The sequence below is a fragment of the Staurois parvus genome, unplaced genomic scaffold (assembly GCF_062004578.1).
Source record: "Staurois parvus isolate SC_StPar_1 unplaced genomic scaffold, SC_StPar_1.0 ptg000941l, whole genome shotgun sequence".
NCBI classification, from domain to species: Eukaryota; Metazoa; Chordata; class Amphibia; order Anura; family Ranidae; genus Staurois; species Staurois parvus.
Genome location: NW_028318737.1, coordinates 1,223,801 through 1,246,566, shown reverse-complemented (window position 1 = coordinate 1,246,566; position 22,766 = coordinate 1,223,801). Strand labels below are relative to the sequence as shown.

General features: G+C 43.8%; 2 protein-coding genes across 2 annotated transcripts in view; one reads left to right on the top strand and one right to left on the bottom strand.

Annotated features, from left to right (window-relative positions):
• LOC149441851 (uncharacterized) overlaps positions 1-22,766 on the top strand; it is a 409,050-nt gene that overhangs the window by 28,948 nt on the left and 357,336 nt on the right. The window lies entirely within an intron of this gene.
• LOC149441862 (uncharacterized) lies at positions 10,434-15,560 on the bottom strand. The gene is made up of 2 exons (XM_089656826.1): positions 14,702-15,560; positions 10,434-10,447 (listed from the first exon to the last, which is right to left on the bottom strand). Exons 1-2 carry the CDS (start codon positions 15,414-15,416, stop codon positions 10,434-10,436), a joined length of 729 nt encoding a protein of 242 aa, XP_089512952.1. The 5' UTR covers positions 15,417-15,560.

Genomic DNA, 22,766 nt, shown 5'->3' with positions numbered 1-22,766 from the left:
TGAACTGAGGTTTTAACTCCAGGCCAGTCTATTTACCTTAATTACTCAACAATGGATAAGGTTCTCCGTCACATTCCCATGAACTGTACATTCAGCCCAAGGTAAAATCTGGGTCAGCTAAGATACAAAGAAAAATGTGGTTTATATCAATGGGATCTTATAAAGGGTATGTTTCCACACACCAAAATATATTCAACAAAGTTGGGTATTGCATACCACTCAATTAAGTGTGAAATGATAAAGAATAGGATGATTTATGAATTGGTGTCAATTGTACATTTCCAAAGAAATCAGCTATCTCAAAACAGCTTAAATATCAGGGAAATGAGAAACTGAATGTACATATATCTTTCTATGATCCTTATCCAAGAATTAGTATTGAAATCAACTATACTTGAATAGGACATATATATTTGATACCTAAAGACATTTTGGTTTCAATCAAAGCATGAGTCATTAAAACACAAATTTCCTTGGATGCCTGACTGTCCCCAGTGGACAGGTGAGGAATATCTCTAGGTACGCACACTTCTCGACCGGCCAATCAACAAGCCAGTTGGGAGGGTCCCTTGAAACAAAGGATTGTATGGTATAAAAAGGCCGTACACCTCATACTCAATCAAGCTGAAAATCTGACACTTAAAAATCTGAAAACAATCTTCTAAACTTCAAGACTTCTAAACTTCTTCTATGACACTTCTGATCTAGACTTTTATCGACACGTCTATGACTATACTGAGCTACTTCTTCTGATCTACTTTCCTTATATAATATCTACACTCTACTCTAAACACTACAATCAAGACTGCACTATCTCTCACTTGCTACCTGCGGCCATTTTGCTGAAGGAGTCCAGCTGCCATTTTGTCTTGAGGACCATTTGAAGGCCCAACTGCATCCCACTGGGGATGCCTCAAAATCAAGGTTCTAGGAGTGGTGAGACTGCTAGGATATTGTATTTTATTTGATATTTCCAATTTTCCAAAGACTTATAGCATTTGTATTGTGTGTTTAGGAATATTAAGATTATATACATAATTATCACTAAAAAGTATTTGGTTTGGTATTGAGTGTATATATTGCATATTTCACTGATCGGTAGTTTTGTTGTAGTGCAATTTATCAGAGATACTTTTCTTTTTTCTCTATGGCCACGAGAAATTTTAAATAATTGCTGAAGCACTATAAGGTTACAACTTATACCTAAATTAGATTTTTCCTCTATTTACTATTATCTATGGATCATATAGAATTAGCCTGTCATATTTTTATTGTATGTACAAGTATACATTTATCACCAGTCTTTTGTGTTTGTATTAATATATATATATAAATTTTGTACATAAATAAATTTATTTATCAAAAGGCAATTTTTGTTTCTATGGTACGAAATCATACTGGCTAAAAGGACTCAAGGTATATTATTAAGTGGTGATCAAATTATTAAGGTGTCCAAATTATTGGTTCATTAAATATTTGCCGTATTTTAACGGCTGGAGGCATTGCGATATTTTGTTTAAGGGAGAGGACACCACCCTACGTATTTAGAATAAATTCTTACATAAATCACCACAGGACAAATTTGGAGGCACTGCTGAGAGCCAAAGAAATCGTACCATAATACAAAACGCACTGGTGATTATACCATTGTCAAAAACATATTTTGTATAAAAATGGCATCCAGTAACCACGGATCCACCTCTTCCAAGCATAGCAAGGAAAAGGTAGCTGTCCAGAATGTTGAGGAGGAAACTCCTAAGAGAGCTAGAAAATCCTGCGATGCTTTGCAAAGGTATACAGAATGTACGGTAATAGATTATCTAGGATTAGATTTAGGGGATAACATTGAGGAATTAGTAGCAGAAGAGAAAAAGCAAGCTATGAGCACCTCTGAGGACCTGTTTAACGAAGAAGGTCGGTTTGTCAGGTTTTTTTTGCATTTGCTGAAGCAGAAAATAATAAAAGCCGTGACAGACTTCTAGAAGCCTGGCCCATGTTATGGTTTATGAGCAGTGAAGCTGCCCAGCAAACACCAGCTTTAAGGGAGGACCTGTCAGAAGCCCGCCACCTTTTGAAAGACAGAGATCAGGAAATTGAGTCCTTGAGGGAGAAGCTTGACCATACATGTGTTCGTCTCAACGAATCCAAGGAGCATCAAGCTAGATTGGTCAAAGACATTCAATGTGCTCAAGGCTTATATGAGGAAAGTTTTCAGGAATTAAAACAATTTAAAAAGAGATATCAGGATTTAAAACAAGAAGTAGAGTTCTTTAGATCAGGAAGGATATCTCCTGTTGAAATTAATGTTCATCCAGGGGATAAGAATGACCAATCAGAAGTTGCTTTTGTAAGGTCTGAGCAAAAAGCACTGGAGGAGCAGATTGTGAGGTTGACTGCCCAAATAAATACTGGAGTCCAGAACCGGACCTACCCAGTTAAGCAGGAGGCTGATGAACGGGAATACCCATATCACAGTGAAGTGCCTGATAGACAGAGACGGAATATAGGTCGCCCCTAGGCTCCCAAGATATACCCCAGAGCATGCAGAGGAAGAGTATGAGGCTTCATATAGGCAGGAAGGGAAGTCCCGGGGGTCATTCAGAAGATATGACACCCCAAAGGTCATTAAATTTTTGAAAGACACCATTCCTATTTTCACCAATAAAGGGTCCCTGGAAATTACTGAACATATGAAAACATATGAACAAGCGTTAGAAATTCTAGGCATTAGGGATGACCACACCAAAATTGAATTATTGCCATGGGTGTTTGAAGAAAAATACCGGCAATTCTTTGATACCTTGAAGGCCTTTTCCAATCAGTCCTGGAGAGAGGTAAAACATAGGTGCCACATGGAATTTGGGCCTTATAGAACTGTTACCTCTGCCACGGCTGCGGCCTACAATTTAAAGTGTGGTCCTCACCAAAGCCCTGCAGAATTTCTGGCCGTCCTCAGAAATGCATATATCCTGGCTGAGAAGGATCCCAATCCTGACCAGCCAGAATTCAAGACTCTATTTTATGAAGCATTACCTGCTTACATAAAATTGGGACTTGCCCAGGATTACAGAAAGGGACGCTCTCTTGATTGGCTGGTGAATGAAAGTGACTATCTGTTCTCAATCCAACAGTCCAGTGAGGGCGGGATAAAAAGAGAACCCAAGAATAGTCCCAAGATAGTAGCAGCCACTACCGTTTCCCCTCCAAATCTAAATTTGCAGGCGGAGAAGAAATCTTATGCGGAAGTAGTCCATGGGGGTAAACCCAATGGTTCCCCTAGATTTGCACCTCAAACCCAGCAAGTAAAGGAGGCCCCTAGCTTTGCCCCTCAAACCCAGTGGGTGAGGAAGGATAGACAAAAGCCAGGGAACTACGGTAGTGGAAGTGAAAAGAATAAAAGGTATGAAAATGCCCACTATAGTGATGAGAACCAAAGGGGTCAATGGTATCCTCGGAGGTTCTACTATACTCGCCAGAACCAACAGAGAAATTTTTATAGAAACAACAATTTTAATAGGAACCCTAATTTCAATAGGAACCCCAATTTTAATAGGAACTCTGACTTCCAAAGATTCCCTCAACACCAGGAATACCCTCAAGCTCAAAGGGTGGATACAGTACCCCAGGTTCCCCTCAATTACAGGGAGAACCAGAAACCTCAGGGAGCAAGGCCATGGTGTCGGGACCGGAGCAGCAGTTCTGACTCCGGGTCTCCTAGCCAATCCCGTCCGCAGTACAACCGCAAGTACAGGAAAAGGGAGAATCACCAGAATGCCTCCTCTAAGCGCATCGAGCAAATAGAGGTGCAGATCAGCAAAATGGCTGAACAAATGGACAGGCTTGTCACTAACCATTCTTCCAATCCTTTTTTAGGAGCAGCTTCTGTGACCAACCAAGGGTCACAGAATTAACAGGCAACCAAGACTTACACCAACAGGGGAGAACACTGAGTCAAATGACAGGAGATGTGTGTCCCGTCCCTGACACGCCAACTAATGGAGAATCTAGTTCTCAGGCAAAGGGGGACCAGTTGTTGGTTATTAATAGAGATGAGCGAAGAAATGAAAAATTCGATTCGGCTGATTCGGCGAATTCCAGTATGAAATTCGATTCGATGCGAATTTCTCCGCTACGAAGATGACTTATAAAAAGGGTTTCTAGGCTTCAGAGAGCCTTTAAATTAGTGCAGAACACTGTACCTTTAATTTAAATGCCCTTGGAGATGAGGAAGGAGAAGGAGAAGGATGAGAAGAAGGAGAAGGATAAGGAGAAGGAGAAGGATGAGAAGAAGGAGAAGGATGAGAAGAAGGAGAAGGAGAAGGATGAGAAGAAGGAGAAGGATGAGAAGAAGGAGAAGGATGAGAAGAAGGAGAAGGATGAGGAGAAGGAGAAGGATGAGAAGATGGAGAAGGAGAAGGATGAGAAGAAGGATGAGGAGAAGGAGAAGGATGAGAAGAAGGAGAAGGATGAGGAGAAGGAGAAGGATGAGAAGAAGGAGAAGGATGAGAAGAAGGAGAAGGAGAAGGATGAGAAGATGGAGAAGGAGAAGGATGAGGAGAAGGAGAAGGATGAGAAGAAGGAGAAGGATGAGAAGAAGGAGAAGGAGAAGGATGAGAAGAAGGAGAAGGATGAGGAGAAGGAGAAGGATGAGAAGAAGGAGAAGAAGAAGGATGAGAAGAAGGAGAAGGAGAAGGATGAGAAGAAGGAGAAGGATGAGAAGATGGAGAAGGAGAAGGATGAGAAGAAGGAGAAGGATGAGAAGAAGGAGAAGGATGAGAAGAAGGAGAAGGATGAGAAGAAGGAGAAGGATGAGAAGAAGGAGAAGGAGAAGGATGAGAAGAAGGAGAAGGATGAGAAGAAGGAGAAGGAGAAGGATGAGAAGATGGAGAAGGAGAAGGATGAGAAGAAGGAGAAGGATGAGAAGAAGGAGAAGGAGAAGGATGAGAAGAAGGAGAAGGATGAGGAGAAGGAGAAGGATGAGAAGAAGGAGAAGGATGAGAAGAAGGAGAAGGATGAGAAGAAGGACAAGGAGAAGGATGAGAAGAAGGAGAAGGATGAGAAGAAGGAGAAGGATGAGAAGAAGGAGAAGGAGAAGCAGAAGGAGAAGGATGAGAAGAAGGAAAAGGAGAAGGATGAGAAGAAGGAGAAGGATGAGAAGAAGGAGAAGGATGAGAAGAAGGAGAAGGATGAGAAGAAGGAGAAGGATGAGGAGAAGGAGAAGGGTGAGAAGAAGGAGAAGGATGAGAAGAAGGAGAAGGATGAGGAGAAGGAGAAGGATGAGAAGAAGGAGAAGGATGAGAAGAAGGAGAAGGATAAGGAGAAGGATGAGGAGAAGGAGAAGGATGAGAAGATGGAGAAGGAGAAGGATGAGAAGAAGGAGAAGGATGAGAAGAAGGAGAAGGATGAGAAGAAGGAGAAGGATGAGGAGAAGGAGAAGGATGAGAAGAAGGAGAAGGATGAGAAGAAGGAGAAGGATGAGAAGAAGGAGAAGCAGAAGGAGAAGGATGAGAAGAAGGAAAAGGAGAAGGATGAGAAGATGGAGAAGGAGAAGGATGAGAAGAAGGAGAAGGAGAAGAAGGATGAGAAGAAGGAGAAGGATGAGAAGAAGGAGAAGGATGAGAAGAAGGAGAAGGATGAGAAGAAGGAGAAGGATGAGAAGGATGAGAAGAAGAATGAGAAGAAGGAGAAGGATGAGAAGAAGGAGAAGGATGAGAAGAAGGAGAAGGATGAGAAGAAGGAGAAGGATGAGAAGAAGGAGAAGGATGAGGAGAAGGAGAAGGATGAGGAGAAGGAGAAGGAGAAGGATGAGAAGATGGAGAAGGAGAAGGATGAGAAGAAGGATGAGGAGAAGGATGAGAAGAAGGAGAAGGATGAGGAGAAGGAGAAGGATGAGAAGAAGGAGAAGGATGAGAAGAAGGAGAAGGATGAGAAGATGGAGAAGGAGAAGGATGAGGAGAAGGAGAAGGATGAGAAGAAGGAGAAGGATGAGAAGAAGGAGAAGGATGAGGAGAAGGAGAAGGATGAGAAGAAGGAGAAGAAGAAGGATGAGAAGAAGGAGAAGGAGAAGGATGAGAAGAAGGAGAAGGATGAGAAGATGGAGAAGGAGAAGGATGAGAAGAAGGAGAAGGATGAGAAGAAGGAGAAGGATGAGAAGAAGGAGAAGGATGAGAAGAAGGAGAAGGAGAAGGATGAGAAGAAGGAGAAGGATGAGAAGAAGGAGAAGGAGAAGGATGAGAAGATGGAGAAGGAGAAGGATGAGAAGAAGGAGAAGGATGAGAAGAAGGAGAAGGATGAGAAGAAGGAGAAGGATGAGGAGAAGGAGAAGGATGAGAAGAAGGAGAAGGATGAGAAGAAGGAGAAGGATGAGAAGAAGGACAAGGAGAAGGATGAGAAGAAGGAGAAGGATGAGAAGAAGGAGAAGGATGAGAAGAAGGAGAAGGAGAAGCAGAAGGAGAAGGATGAGAAGAAGGAAAAGGAGAAGGATGAGAAGAAGGAGAAGGATGAGAAGAAGGAGAAGGATGAGAAGAAGGAGAAGGATGAGAAGGAGAAGGATGAGAAGAAGGAGAAGGATGAGGAGAAGGAGAAGGGTGAGAAGAAGGAGAAGGATGAGAAGAAGGAGAAGGATGAGAAGAAGGAGAAGGATGAGGAGAAGGAGAAGGATGAGAAGAAGGAGAAGGATGAGAAGAAGGAGAAGGAGAAGGATGAGGAGAAGGAGAAGGATGAGAAGATGGAGAAGGAGAAGGATGAGAAGAAGGAGAAGGATGAGAAGAAGGAGAAGGATGAGAAGAAGGAGAAGGATGAGAAGAAGGAGAAGCAGAAGGAGAAGGATGAGAAGAAGGAAAAGGAGAAGGATGAGAAGATGGAGAAGGAGAAGGATGAGAAGAAGGAGAAGAAGGAGAAGAAGGATGAGAAGAAGGAGAAGGATGAGAAGAAGGAGAAGGAGAAGGATGAGAAGAAGGAGAAGGATGAGAAGAAGGAGAAGGATGAGAAGAAGGATGAGAAGAAGAATGAGAAGAAGGAGAAGGATGAGAAGAAGGACAGTTCTGTGACAGTTTCTGTCTATTTCTGACAGTTCTGGGACATTCACTCCATACAGCGGTTTCAACCGCTGTATGGAGGGAATGTCATAGAACTGTCAGAAATAGACTATTAATGACAGTTCTGGGACTGTCCTTCCATACAGCGGTTGAAACATTGTATCTATTTGTTTCCATAAATGACATTCTGCAGATACACTTAGAGGAGCGCTGCAGATACACTTTTTGCCGGCTTGGAATTATTGTTATTTTCATCCTACTTCTTCTTTTTCTTCTTATGAGGATGAGGATGAAGAAGAAGAAGTAGGATGAAAATAAGATTAATTCCAAGCCGGCAAAAAGTGTATCTGCAGCGCTCCTCTAAGTGTATTTGCAGAATGTCATTTATGGAAAAAAATAGATACAATGTTTCAACCGCTGTATGGAGTGAATGTCCCAGAACTGTCAGAAATAGTCTATTTCTGACAGTTCTGGGACATTCCCTCCATACAGCGGTTTCCGGCAAAAAGTGTATGTGCAGAGTTCCTCTATTCTGCAGATACACTTAGAGGAGCTCTGCACATACACTTTTTGCCGGCTTGGAATTATTCTTATTTTCATCCTACTTCTTCTTCTTCTTCTTCATCCTCATCCTCTTCTTCTTCTTCTGAGGATGAGGATGAAGAAGAAGTAGGATAAAAATAAGATTAATTCCAAGCCGGCAAAAAGTGTATGTGCAGAGCTCCTCTAAGTGTATCTGCAGAGCTCCTCTAAGTGTATCTGCAGAATAGAGGAACTCTGCACATACACTTTTTGCCGACTTGGAATTATTCTTCTTTTCATCCTACTTCTTCTTCTTCTTCATCCTCAGAAGAAGAGGATGAGGATGAGGATGAAGAAGAAGAAGAAGTAGGATGAAAAGAAGAATAATTCCAAGCCGGCAAAAAGTGTATGTGCAGAGTTCCTCTATTTCTGACAGTTCTCTGACAGCTCCTTCACATGTACAGTGGTTGAAACATCTGTATCCTAAATGTAAACTAATAGATACAATGTTTCAACCGCTAAACATGTGTTCCTTCTGTCAGAGAACTGTCAGAAATAGCGGAGCTCACTGCAGGGACACTTTTGCCGGCTGATCGGGAAATGTTCGATTCGCGCACCCGAAGTAGGCAAAATTTCGGATTCAACGCGAATCGAATATTTCCTGAAATTCGACTCGAATTCCGGTTCGCCTGGTTCGATTCGCTCATCTCTAGTTATTAACGATTCTCCTGTTTTTCAGTGTCCATCTATTGCCCCTAATATAGTCGCGGCATCGGAAGTCGTCGGGATTGACAAGCCAGACGGAGCACCAACTTCTAGTTGTGCTTCTGTCTTGAGACAGTCCAAGAATCCCACCAGGGAGGATAAGGGTGATGTGTCCACCACATGCGGTGAGATAAGAGCCAGTCATATGTCATTGAAGGGCCCACAGATCTTCAACCACGCTAATTTCATGTGTGAGCTGACTGAATCTGATGGGAGATATTATGCCACGGTGCAGGTGCAGGATGCCAGTGATCTTTCTATTGTCGGCCTAATAGACACTGGATCCCAAGCAACCATCATGTCGCAGGAACATTTTAATAAAGTGGCGAATGTCATGCCCACCAAGCCGAGACTTAAAAGCTTTGACAGCTCATTGATTGGTGTAGGTGGAGACCCTTTACAAGTCATGGGTACCGCCTGGCTTAAACTGAAACTGGGTAATAAGGAACTGAGACACCCCATCATCATTGCCAGCATCTCCCAGCACCACATGATAATTGGGATGGACTTCCTAAAAAGGCTGAACACGATAGTTGACTGTGTGAACCAAGTACTGTGGTCACAGGTAAATACCCCGATTAAATATGGGAAACTTCAAACTCCCCATTCCCGACAACACTGCCACCTGGTGGAAGAAAGGCCTGGATCATTAGAAATCCATTTCAGGAACAGTCAACTTCCTGATGTAACGGTTATCAAACCTGATGACCATAACCCTATCAGAAGAGATGAGGAACACATTTTTAGAATTCCCCAAGATAAAATAAAAGATATTTCCCTCCAAGATGACATCCTTACGATATCTTTTCATCAGGAGGATAAACCAAGAAAAGGGGGAGATCACACCCAATTCTTGACAGGTATTGAAAGGGTTAACAGCGACTTGTTTATCCCCATCCGGATAAATGGTCTTAATAGGTCAAAATATGCCAAACTAGATTTGAGACAGGAACACAGCTTTGTAAGCCATGGGCTGATAAAACACCTGACCGAAATGGAAATGATCCGTTTCTCCACACCTCAGCGTCATTGGATTTCAGACTCCATTGATGACTCTGATGATTACAATTCAATAGCTAGGTGTCTCTTAAACGTCACTGTAGGAAACAAAACAGCCACCCATGTGTTCCTAGTCTTGGATAATCCCCAAACTAAAATTTATTTTGCCAACGATTTATTACATCGCTTTGCAATGCAAGTCGACCTAATTAATGACTGTTTATGGAGTCGACTAAAGGGGGACCCCGAGAAATACCAAAATCTGGACTTAGCTCTAAAATCCCAGCAACAGATGCCTTATGCTGTTGAAGTCCAGGTAGCCCAGAGGATTACCATTCCTAAGGGCATAAATAATTTCATACTCCCCATCCAAGTTAAAAAGGGACATAGACTGAAGGGGTCAGATGCATTAGTATGCCTCTCCCATAAAATGCAGGGGGAGGGACTGAACATTACACACACGCCCCTAGTCAACACACATCAATCCCCGATGTACATTTACGTACATAATCTGTCCAATCAGGACATCGTCTTACCCAAAGAGACCCTTATTGGTCTAGCGGTAGAGACTGAATATTACACCTTTGGGGTCACTAACCAGGTGATTGGACTCATCCCCGATGAATATTTGTCGGAGGAACAATTAATTGAACAAACATTCCATTCATTACCAGAGGGTATTTTCACCATAGAGTCCATTTATCCATTCGATTCTAAAGATGGTACCTGTCGAATCGAAGAGACATCAATTGTCTTTGATCACCCAATCAAAGAACAAGAGTACCCCAAAGAACCTGGATGGCAGGAGAACACACACACACATCACATACCCAATGACCTCACCACAAAACTTGAGGAGGCATATGAGATAGGTCAGCCGGAAAGCTTTCCTGGATTCAAGGAGTTAGTTGAAGAGATGATAATCCTCGCTGATGCGTGTTCCAGTGATCTCGACCGACAATTGCTCCGAGAGCTTCTCCTTGAATTCCAAGAGATCTTTGCCAAGGATTCTTACGATTGTGGGACTACTGACCTACACATCGCTAGGATCCAAACAGATCCAGATGCCCCACCAGTATTCGTAAGACAGTATAGGTTGCCATTAGCTTCCTATGAATCTCTAGCTGGGATTATCAAGAAGTTACATGAAAGGGGAATAATTAGGCCCATCCACAGCTCCTATAACCACCCGATCCTGGGTATTTTAAAACCCAATGGACAATGGCGGTTGTGCGCTGACCTCCGTCAGCTGAACAAACGTGTGTACATGTCAGGATGGCCTGTCCCATACATAGACCAATGTCTCGCCCAACTCCAAGGATCCCAAGTTTTCACAGCCTTGGATTGTGCACAAGGGTATTGGACCATTAAGGTGAGTGAGGAAGACCAATACAAACTGGCCTTCAGTTTTGGAAATCGACAGTATTGTTGGGTACGAATGCCTTTCGGATTCATAAATTCCGGACATGAATTTGCTGTGTTCATGCACAAGGCCATGCCAGACGCCTTCGAAAGGGGGACGTTGGCATATGTGGACGATATCCTTATCAAAAGTACTGATATGGCCAAGCATATTACAGAACTTCGGCATGTTTTGGGCCAATTAAAAGCAGCAGGAGTTAAACTGTCCTTACAAAAAGCCCAATGGTGTCGCACGAAGGTAAACTTCCTAGGCCATGAAGTTACTGCGGAAGGTTTGAACCCACAAAAGAAGAAGGTAGAGGCGGTTCTAAACTGTAAAGTCCCTACTAACCTTAAAGAATTGAGATCATTCCTAGGTATGGTAAACTACTCGCGTAAGTTTATTGATAATTACGCCGAGATAAGCAAGCCGTTGCTTCACCTACTGAAGAAAGATGTCGAATGGTCGTGGGGTAAGAAGCAGGAAGACGCCATGAAGGAGTTAAAGGAACGTCTCACACAAGCCCCGTGTCTCGGGTATCCTGAAGGGGGTAAAAATTTCTATCTAGAGACAGGGTTTACGCAGGTAAGTATGAGTTCCGTTCTTTACCAGAAACGTGATGATGTCAGTAAGGTGATTGCCTATGCCAGTAAAACTTTGTCCCCGGTAGAGGTAAAATTCAGTGACTGTGAAAAAGCTCTATTGTCCACCGTGTGGGCATTACAGAATTTCCGCAGTTACATTCAAGGAGAGAGAATCATTGTTGAAATGGCACACCAGCCTTTACAGTATTTAAAGAGTGAACGTATTAAAAAGGTTGGGAGAACCACAATCGGGCTCAGGGTAGGATTTCTGCTGCTGCTCCTAATTTTGAGATATGGATTGCGTGCACGCCGGAAAATAATTACACGGACAACTGTCCAGTACAACCACCTTCACATCATCTCATCTCTGTTTATTGCAGGGCGGTGCTTAACCTTTTATACATAGAAAACAATAGAGTATACGTCACTATTACGTATATACAGTCACATTCTAAAAGGCACATTTTGCTTGGTTGAAATATAGGAGAAATGTAGAAACTTGATGCTTCCTTCTCATCCTGTTATCTCTTCACCCCCCCCCCCTCACATTCCCAAAGTCTAAGTAAAAGGTCCTCTCAGTGCAAAGGGAGGGGTTGAGAGCATCGCTCTGAACAAAACAAGTTAAGGAGGACTGCAAAGCCCAGCAGACAAAATATATATATATATATACTCACAACACATATATTTAGAAATATAAAAAAGTATAAAAGTAAAATATGTATAAAATGTATATTTTAAACAGGAAACAGAATAGGCATTTTACCAAATCCATCACAGTCCCCCCTTAAAATGACTATTTTCCTCTGTCCCTATAAGACCTCGCTCATCTGTCCCTATAAGACCTCGCTCATCTGTCCTTATGTACCTTGGAATTCTTTTATGCTGTACGTTAGACAGGTGATGACTATTTCATCACCCCCCTTGCCACAGACTTTGTACATAAGGAAGTCAGATGCTATCCCTACAAAATTGTGAAATTGCTATTGACAGGGAGGGACCGTAGAGGAGTGAAAAGTTTATCCTCTTCCATCACAAAGGGGTCCTCCTCTTTTTGATGGAGAAATATAGGTGTGCTGTTGTCTACAACCTTGCTTATTAACTTCTTTACAAATGATAGAATACAACATACAATCAGAGCTAAAAGAACTAGAATTATTAGTACCGTTACACCTATTTGGGCGAGCACTTTTTGCCACCCACTCATCCAGCTAAAATATTGATCCCACAAGTCTGTGATCCCTGAGTTCTTCTTCAGCTCCACTGACAGATCTTCCAATTTCTTTATAGCTAGAGTAACCTTACCATTCAGGCCAGTATTGTCAGGAATATATGTACAACATGTTCCGGTTCCTTCTATCATTTTACAGACACCTCCTTTTTCTGCTAAAATCATGTCCAGAGCCATCCTATTCTGGAATGTCATGTAGGATGTAGGGGCTAGCTGGTCAATGATTCCTTGGAGGGCATCCCTGGTGTAATTCACAAACCTCTGTTGGTTGTAGTATATGTAATTTATCTAATCTACATTTTTATTAACAGTTATCATGGGAATCAGGGATTCGAAGCCTGCTTTTACCTGGTCTCTGGCTTTGAATTCATTAGGCACCCCCTTGGGACTCCAATGGCATCTATATACAGTTGCAAGAAAAAGTATGTGAACCCCTTGGGATTACGTGGAGTTTTGCATGAATTGGGCATAAAATGTGCTCTGAACGTCATCTAAGTCACAACAATAGAAGAACACAGTCTGCTGAACATAATACTACACAAACATTAGATGTTGCCATGGTTTAATTGCACATAACATGTAAACATTCACAGTGCAGGGAGGAAAAAGTATGTGAGACCCTAGCTTAATGACTTCTCCCAGAGCTAATTGGAGCCAGGAGTGAGCCAACCTTGACTCCAATCAGTGTGATGATATTGGATGTGTTGCTGACAGCTGTCCTGCCCTTAAAAAACACACACCTGTTTTGGGTTTACTGGTTTCAAGAAGCACTGTCTGATGTGAACCATGCCTCGCAGAAAAGAGCTCTTAGGAGACCTACGATCAAGAATTGTTGACTTGCATGAAGCTGGAAAGGGTTACATAAGTATCTCCAAAAGCCTTGATGTTCATGTGTCCACGGTAAGACAGACTATCTACAAATGGAGAAAGTTTAGCACTGTTACTACTCTCCCTAGGCGTGGTTGTCCTGTAAAAATGACTGCAAGAGCACAGCGCAGAATGCTGCATGAGGTAAAGAAGAATCCCAGAGTGTCAGCTAAAGACCTACAGAAATCTCTGGCACATGCTAACATTTTTGTTGACACATCTACAATAAGGAAAACATTAAACAAGAATGGAGTACATGGGAGGACACCACGGAGGAAGCCATTGCTGTCCAAAAAGAATATTGCAGCACGTTTGAAGTTTGCAAAAGAGCACCTGGATGTTCCACAGCACTACTGGCAAAATATACTGTGGACAGATGAAACCAAGATTGAGTTGTTTGGGAAGAACACACAACACTATGTGTGGAGAAAAAAAGGCACAGCACACCAACATCAAAACCTCATCCCCACTTTAAAACATGGTGGAGGGAGCATCATGGTTTGGGGCTGCTTTGCTGCCTCAGGGCCTGGACGGATTGTTGTCATTGATGGGAAAATGAATTCCAGAGTTTATCAATACATTTTACAGGAAAACGTACGACCATCTGTCCGCCAACTGAAGCTCCGCAGAGGATGGGTGATGGAACAGGACAATGACCCAAAGCATACAAGTAATTCAACAAAACAATGGCTGCAACAGCACAGAATACGCCTTCTGGAGTGGCCCAGTCAGAGTCCTGACCTCAACCCGATTGAAATGCTGTGGCATGACCTTGAGAGAGCGATTCACACCAGACATCCCAAGAATATTGCTACACTGAAACAGTTTTGTGAAGAGGAGTGGTCCAAAATTACTCCAGATCATTGTGCAGGTCTGATCTGCAACTACAGGAAACGTTTGGTTGAGGTTATTGCTGCCAAAGAAGGGTCAACCAGTTATTAAGTCCAAAGGTTCACATACTTTTTCCTCCCTGCACTGTGAATGTTTACATGTTATGTGCAATTAAACCATGGCAACTTCTAATGTTTGTGTAGTATTATGTTCAGCAGACTGTGTTCTTCTATTGTTGTGACTTAGATGACGTTCAGAGCACATTTTATGCCCAATTCATGCAAAACTCCACGTAATCCCAAGGGGTTCACATACTTTTTCTTGCAACTGTACACATGTGGGTCAAAACTTCCGGAGAGAGCTGTCCGCTTCCTCCTGTGCCTAGATGCTGAGTCAGTGTATGTGTCAGGGGTATCTTCTGTTAGGATATGGAGAGGCATAATGACCTTTGCAAGGGTACACTCACCAGTCCAACTCCCTTCCAATCTGGTTCTAATCTTTTGGTCCCCACAAATCCAGTATATGTCACCGAGAGATTGAGTCTGATTCTGCACCTTAACCCCTGGAATGTTGCTGTAGGTGGAACAATAACTTTCTGTAAAATTACCCAGAAACCTCCTTTTGCCTTTGTAATTAGAGTAACAGGTGTAATTCCCTGGATATATAGTAATACCCTCTCCAGGTTTTGAGCTTTTAGTAACCATCGGATATTCCTTCTTCCATTTCTCACATGTGGAATGGTTAGTGGATGTGTTGGTGAACAGGCTGAGGAAACATTCCTCACTGTCTTGCGGGATCTGGAGAGGAACTGTCCCTAAATGTGGCCTGGCACTACCACAGACATAACAATTACTTTTGTTATGCTGGCTGGCACTGAACCTCATCCACTCAAGCCACAAGTTGGTATCAGAAAAACCAGTTTCTGCAGCCATAGTGTCCTCAAAGGTGGGATTTGCTATTGCCACCATGTCACCTATGGTACGAATGGTGGGTCTAAGGGGATTCACCACTGGTTCTGATGAGCGATACATGTCTTTTAGTTGAAGCCTTTCCAGAGAACCAGTTCCAGAAAAGCTGGTCCTTCCTAACCAATAAATACCTGCATCACCAGGGCCAGGGTTCTCTATATTTATGGTGAGCCTTTCCCCCTTGGTATTACACCCCGACCTCAGAAACTTCATACGGTCAATAAGGGACCTCCCCTTTCCATCTTTCTTGTTTAGAGCACTCTGTGGTCTATATCCCCAGGCTGTTCCCGTATTCCATCCTACCGATCCCCAATAATCACAATTCTGTCCCCAATAATCATCCGTGACACATATATATATTTGGTCACCACCTTTTTCACATACCCGCTGTGCCCAGTTAGGATCTGGAATGCCTTGGCACCAAGCAGGAAGTACACTACAAAAATCAAAGGTAAAGGTGGCTACATGAGTGTTGGATGAGTTGTACCAAAATGTGGTGGTGCCATTTACCTTAGTGATGGCTACATGTTGAGCACCTGTTTTGGTGATAACCACCTGCTGGGCTTTTATCAAACTTATTAAAAAAAGGATATACAACACAATCATCATGGTGTAGATGACGCCTTTTCCTCAGGGGTTGGGACTTTTTTGCAATGGGAGGCGTGTATCCAGGTGTTTTTCCCTTCTAGCTTGACTGATGTAGCTGTGGTCAGCAGAACTTGGAATGGTCCTTCAAATCGGGGATCAAGTGAATTTTTCCTTGTAAATTTCTTCACCAACACCCAGTCTCCTGGCTGAAGACTATGAGTTCCCGAGTCTGCCTCTGGATCTGGAATGGAGGAAAACACTCGAGAATAGATATTGGTTAATTCTCTAGACAGACGTGTGACATAGCTAGTTAACACATCAGATTGTAACTGCAACTGTTGTGGAAAATAACAGCCAAGTCTGGGGGCTGAACCAAACAAAATTTCATAAGGGGACAGAGCATGTTTCCCCCGGGGGGTGTGTCTGACACTAAACAGAGCAATAGGCAAACTGTCTGGCCAACTCATGTTAGTCTCTTGGGCCATCTTTAGCATCCTGTTTTTTAGAGTCCCATTCATCCTTTCTACCTTCCCACTGCTTTGAGGGTGATAGGGGGTGTGTAGGGCCAACTCGACCCCCAGTGCTGTCCAAATCTCTTTTGTAAGGGTTGCTGTGAAGGCTGGACCCTGATCACTCTCTATCACCTCTGGGACCCCAAATCTACAGACTACCTTACTCAGTAATTTCTTAGCCGTGGTCTTGGCTGTCATGTTTGTAACAGCATAGGCTTCTGGCCAACCAGAGAACATGTTCCCCACCACTAGGGCATATTCATATCGTCCACTTTTTGGCATTTGTATATGATCAATCTGTATCCTCTGGAATGGATAGAGGGGTTTTGCCAGATGTTTCTGCGGTGTCTTTTCCGTCCTCCCCGGATTACATTTTGCACATACTACACACGAGGCGCAGTAATTTCTGGTTAAGGTGGTTATCCCTGGAGCCCAGTAATACTTGCTGATCAGTGAGTTCATTAAGTTCTTAGAGAGATGTGCATGTCCATGTGCCCATTGGACAACTGCTGGATACATATGTTTTGGTAAACAAGTTTTTCCTTTCATCGAATACAATTCTCCATCGTAGTCTGCTCCTTTATCAATCCATTCCAGCCTTTCTTCTGTATAAGCGGCCATTTGCATAGAAATCAGGTATTGCTTGTCAGATGGCACATGCACCGCCAAAAGTATCTGTACTGAGGTCTCACTCTCTCCTCTTCAGCCACCTCGGACATTTTATCTTGGTTTTTCGCTGCTTCTTTGGCAGCTATATCCGCCAAGTGGTTCTCTCTGGCCTCTTGAGAATTCAGTTTACCATGTGCTTTAACCTTCAAGACAGCCACTTGGTCAGGCAGGAGCAGTGCTTCCATTAAATCCTTGATGGCTGGGCCGTGTTTTACCGGTGTTCCAGCCACTGTCAGAAAACCTCTGGCTTTCCAGATGATACCAAAGTCATGAGCTACTCCAAAGGCGTACCTTGAGTCTGTGTAAATATTGGCTCTTTTACCTTCTGCCATCTTACACGCTGTAGTGAGGGCTTGAAGCTCTGCTTCCTGGGCAGAGAAAGTTGGTGATAATGCTCCTGCTTGTAGAATTTCAAATTCCGAGGTCACAGCATAACCTGTGTGGTACTTGCCTCCTTCATCTGCCTATCTGGAGACATCCACAAAAAGTGTGTAATCAGGGTTTTCCAGAGGAATTTCACTCACTGTAGGGAGATGTGTGGTTTTCATTTCAAGGCAGTCATGTGGAGTAGTGCAGGGGTCTCCTTCTTCACCTTCACCCCCCTCGAAAAATGGCAGAAGGGTGGCTGGGTTGAGGGCGAGACACCTTTGGAGGGTCACATTGTCAGGAATGAGGAGGGAGATTTGCAACCGTAGATGTCTGGCCGTGGACAGGTGTCGGGGTTGTACTTGATTCAGGATGGCAGCAATGTCATGCGGTGCCAGAAGAAACGGGGTGTGGTAAAACGAGGTCTGAAGTTCTGTCCAATAGTGCTTGAGCAGCGAAGACAGCTCTTAGAGATAAAGGACCACCCCTAGCTACGGGATCCAAATGACAAGAATAGTACCCAATGGGTCTGGTTTGCCCTCCATGTTCTTGAGCTAGGACCCCCATGGCTCGACCTTGCTTTTCTGACACAGTTTGAAAGGTTTCTCATAATCTGGAAGTCCCAAGGCAGGAGCGGTGGATATTGCTTGCTTCAGCAGAATAAAATTGTCCAGGGGCTCACTTGACAAGGTAAATGGCACAGACTTGAGAGCATCGTAAAGTGGTTGCATATGGACTGATGCATCAGGGATCCATGTCCTGCAGTAGGATATAAGTCCAAGAAAGGCATGCAGTTGTTTAGCTGCTTTAGGTTGGGGAATATCCTGGATTACAGCTACATGGTCCCCCAGTCTTGTTTGAGGATACTGCCATAAGGGGTGACACGGGTTTGCCCATTTCCTAACGAGAGTTGGGGCGTGGTGGTTGATATTCACACTGCTCTTCCCGGGGGTCCCTGTCTTGTCTGGGATATCTTGGGGCTCTGCATTCTCTTCTAAAATGTTCCCATTTTTCACAGTTATAACAGATGGTCCTTTCCCTGATATTTGGCAAAGGTGGTGGACGAGTGTAGGTGGGATCTTCGTCATTGACCACCATAAGGGGCGCTGTTTTTTTTTTTTTTTCTTTCCCTTTTTGGTTTTCTATGCCTCTGGCCACCAACAGTAAGTCAGACATCTTCATAGAGCGGTATTCAGGGTGGGCCACTGAAAGGTTGTCGCTAGCCCCTGGCTATCTGTCTTGATCAGTCTGTTTGAAGGTATGGACGTTCAGAAGACTAACTTCACCTAAGTAATAGACAAGTGCACACAGTGTAGGTGAAATTAATCTACATTTTTTATTAGTGGGAAGAGGATTAATATAACAAAAAAGAAAGGTGGGGGCACAGAGTATCTGGGAAAAACTTAATTCTCAGTAATTGATTGGCTGAATACAAATACAAGCATTTACGTCAATCCTGAATAATGATGAGAAGCAAAATTTAACTTTCCCAGGAATAAGGAATGTCTATAATATTACATAAAAACTTATCTGCTACATACAATAGAATCTGGCTAGATACTTTTCAAGGTTGTGAACATGATCTTTCTCAGGCATTGTAATTAGTTATAAGTAACAAACAATTATTTTCTCATGGGACAGAAATATTTGACATTTAATTGTATCATAACAGAAACAGGTGCTTGTTAATACAAAGAAATAGTTGGATACTTTCACCGTCTCTACCAAGGCTAAGCTAAGATAAAAGATAGAAGAATTTTGTGAGTATAGTTCTGTAATACATAACTGACATAGCATATTTTCATTAACTCATTCTGGTTATAATACAAAACAATTAATCAACATGGAATATAAAATGGAGTAGGGAAAAACAAAATGACAGACCTAAAAGACATACATTTCCCTTCAGCCACCATCAGACCTTTCCTAATATCCTCTGTGAGCCCTGAAACAAAAGCAGTTGAGAGCATGTGTGTGTGTGCCTTTTCATATTGAGAGAAGCCCAGATCATCAAAGACCTGTATGAGTCTGGCATAATACTTCTCCTGCTAGCAGGAAGTCTACTGGGCAGGACAGGAAGTGACAACACAGGTGTAGCAAGATGGCTGCTAGCAGGAAGTGTACTGGGCAGGGCAGGAAGTGACAACACAGGTGTAGCAAGATGGCTGCTAGCAGGAAGTGTACTGGGCAGGAAGTGACAACACAGGTGTAGCAAGATGGCTGCTAGCAGGAAGTGTACTGGGCAGGGCTGGGGTGGTGGGCATAAAATGGGCGTTAGATGAAGGGCAGGGCTGTCCCTCCCCTCCTCTACCCCACATTCCAACATAGGGCAGTGGTTTTAGCACACTTCCATTTACAATTTTGTGATACACATACATTATACAATTGCCATTTTCTTGAATTTCTTCCAACCATCTTTCTTTATGCAACACTTTTCCAGTTCTGTTCCAAACTTCTGTCAGGTTCAGCAAACCTTCATCACATAACATTCCTCTCTGTTCCTACAATGATTTATGCCAGTCCTGACCTTCAGCTTACAAACTTTCACTACTTTAGATAACTTTTTAACTGCTTCACTTCCTTCACACCTCTTCACAATATCACATACTAATCCTTTCTGTGGCTTGACTGTCTTCTAACCCATCTTCCCCCTCTCTCTGGGTCACCCAACTTCTCACTCTGTTCTGTTCTTTCACCGTAGTCTCCGCTAACGGTTTCAGAAGCAGCGCGGGCAACTATTAGATTAATATCCCTATTCCGCTGCTTTCTGTCTTATCTCAGGACAAACAGTGATCCACAAATACACTCAGAACAGGACATTACACCTGCCGCCCCTCGCTCCGTGAAGCCTCAGCAGCTGAACTAAACCCTCAGGGGTCTCACACCGTCAACCCCGAGTCACCATCCGTAGACGCTTGTTGCAAGGTTCTGTCTTCCAGGGGCCCACAGCTCACCTGGTCAGGACACTCATTGCAACATATTGCAAGGTTCCGTCTTCCAGGGGCCCACAGCTCACCTGGTCAGGACACTCATTGCAACATATTGCAAGGTTCCGTCTTCCAGGGGCCCACAGCTCACCTGGTCAGGACACTCATTGCAACTTATCTTTCAGTCTACTGAGTTATCACAGTCGCACAGGACGACAGGCACTGAACAAATACACAGTCAGCAGAGATCCAATGGCAGGTTCGTTAAACAGCCCCAGGCGAGAAATAAAAATTACCTGCCGCTCTCGATGACCTCTGGAAGCCGACAAAACTGGCGCCAAGGCTGGACAGAAAAAAATCGTACAGTGGTAAGTATAAAAAGTACCTACCGTACTCTCAGGGGTGCGCAAATCCCTTTTGGTCTGTCCTGGCCAGCCGCTCAGTCTCACGCGCGGACTTCCATCGGTCAAAACCTGGGGCCCCGCGTGGGCGCCAGCTAAAAAGGTTGGGAGAGCCACAATCGGGCTCAGGGTAGGATTTCTGCTGCTGTTCCTAATTTTGAGATATGGATATTTATACATAGAGAACAATAGAGTATACGTCACTATTACGTATATACAGTCACATTCTAAAAGGCACATTTTGCTTGGCTGAAATATAGGAGAAATGTAGAAACTTGATGCTTGCTTCTCATCCCGTTATCTTTTCACTCCTCACATTCCCAAAGTCTAAGTGAAATCCTCTGCGAAGGGAGGGGTTGAGAACATCACTCTGAGCAAAACAAGTTAAGGAGGACTGCAAAGCCCAGCAGACAAAATATATATATATATATATACAACACATATATTTAGAAATATAAAAAAGTATAAAAGTAAATATGTATAAAATGTATATTTTAAACAGAAAACAGAATAGGCATTTTACCAAATCCATCACATTACTGCCACTGCGGATAGCATCAGGATCAACTATCGCACCCACGTTATAGGTCGCTGATCACCGTATTACTGCCACTGCGGATAGCATCAGGATCAACTATCGCACCCACGTTATAGGTCGCCGATCACAGTATTACTGCCACTGCGGATAGCATCAGGGTCAACTATCGCACCCACGTTATAGGTCGCCGATCACAGTATTACCGCCACTGCGGATAGCATCAGGGTCAACTATCGCACCCACATTATAGGTCGCTGATCACCGTATTACTGCCACTGCGGATAGCATCAGGGTCAACTATCGCACCCACATTATAGGTCGCTGATCACCGTCTTACTGCCACTGCGGATAGCATCAGGGTCAACTATCACACCCACATTATAGGTCGCTGATCACCGTATTACTGCCACTGCGGATAGCATCAGGATCAACTATCGCACCCACGTTATAGGTCGCTGATCACCGTATTACTGCCACTGCGGATAGCATCAGGATCAACTATCGCACCCACGTTATAGGTCGCCGATCACAGTATTACTGCCACTGCGGATAGCATCAGGGTCAACTATCGCACCCACGTTATAGGTCGCCGATCACAGTATTACCGCCACTGCGGATAGCATCAGGGTCAACTATCGCACCCACATTATAGGTCGCTGATCACCGTATTACTGCCACTGCGGATAGCATCAGGGTCAACTATCGCACCCACATTATAGGTCGCTGATCACCGTATTACTGCCACTGCGGATAGCATCAGGGTCAACTATCGCACCCACATTATAGGTCGCTGATCACCGTATTACTGCCACTGCGGATAGCATCAGGATCAACTATCGCACCCACGTTATAGGTCGCTGATCACCGTATTACTGCCACTGCGGATAGCATCAGGGTCAACTATCGCACCCACGTTATAGGTCGCTGATCACCGTATTACTGCCACTGCGGATAGCATCAGGGTCAACTATCGCACCCACGTTATAGGTCGCTGATCACCGTATTACCGCCACTGCGGATAGCATCAGGATCAACTATCGCACCCACGTTATAGGTCGCTGATCACCGTATTACCGCCACTGCGGATAACATCAGGGTCAACTATCGCACCCACGTTATAGGTCGCTGATCACCGTATTACTGCCACTGCGGATAGCATCAGGGTCAACTATCGCACCCACGTTATAGGTCGCTGATCACCGTATTACCGCCACTGCGGATAGCATCAGGATCAACTATCGCACCCACGTTATAGGTCGCTGATCACCGTATTACTGCCACTGCGGATAGCATCACGGTCAACTATCGCACCCACGTTATAGGTCGCTGATCACCGTATTACTGCCACTGTGGATAGCATCAGGGTCAACTATCGCACCCACGTTATAGGTCGCTGATCACCGTATTACTGCCACTGAGGATAGCATCAGGGTCAACTATCGCACCCACGTTATAGGTCGCTGATCACCGTATTACCGCCACTGCGGATAGCATCAGGGTCAACTATCGCACCCACGTTACAGGTCGCTGATCACCGCCATTACTAGGAGAGTGTTTGTACA

Coding starts and splice junctions, on each gene's coding strand:
- LOC149441862 (XM_089656826.1), bottom strand. CDS start 15,416: ATGAAGTTTCTGAGGTCGGGGTGTAATACCAAGGGGGAAAGGCTCACC.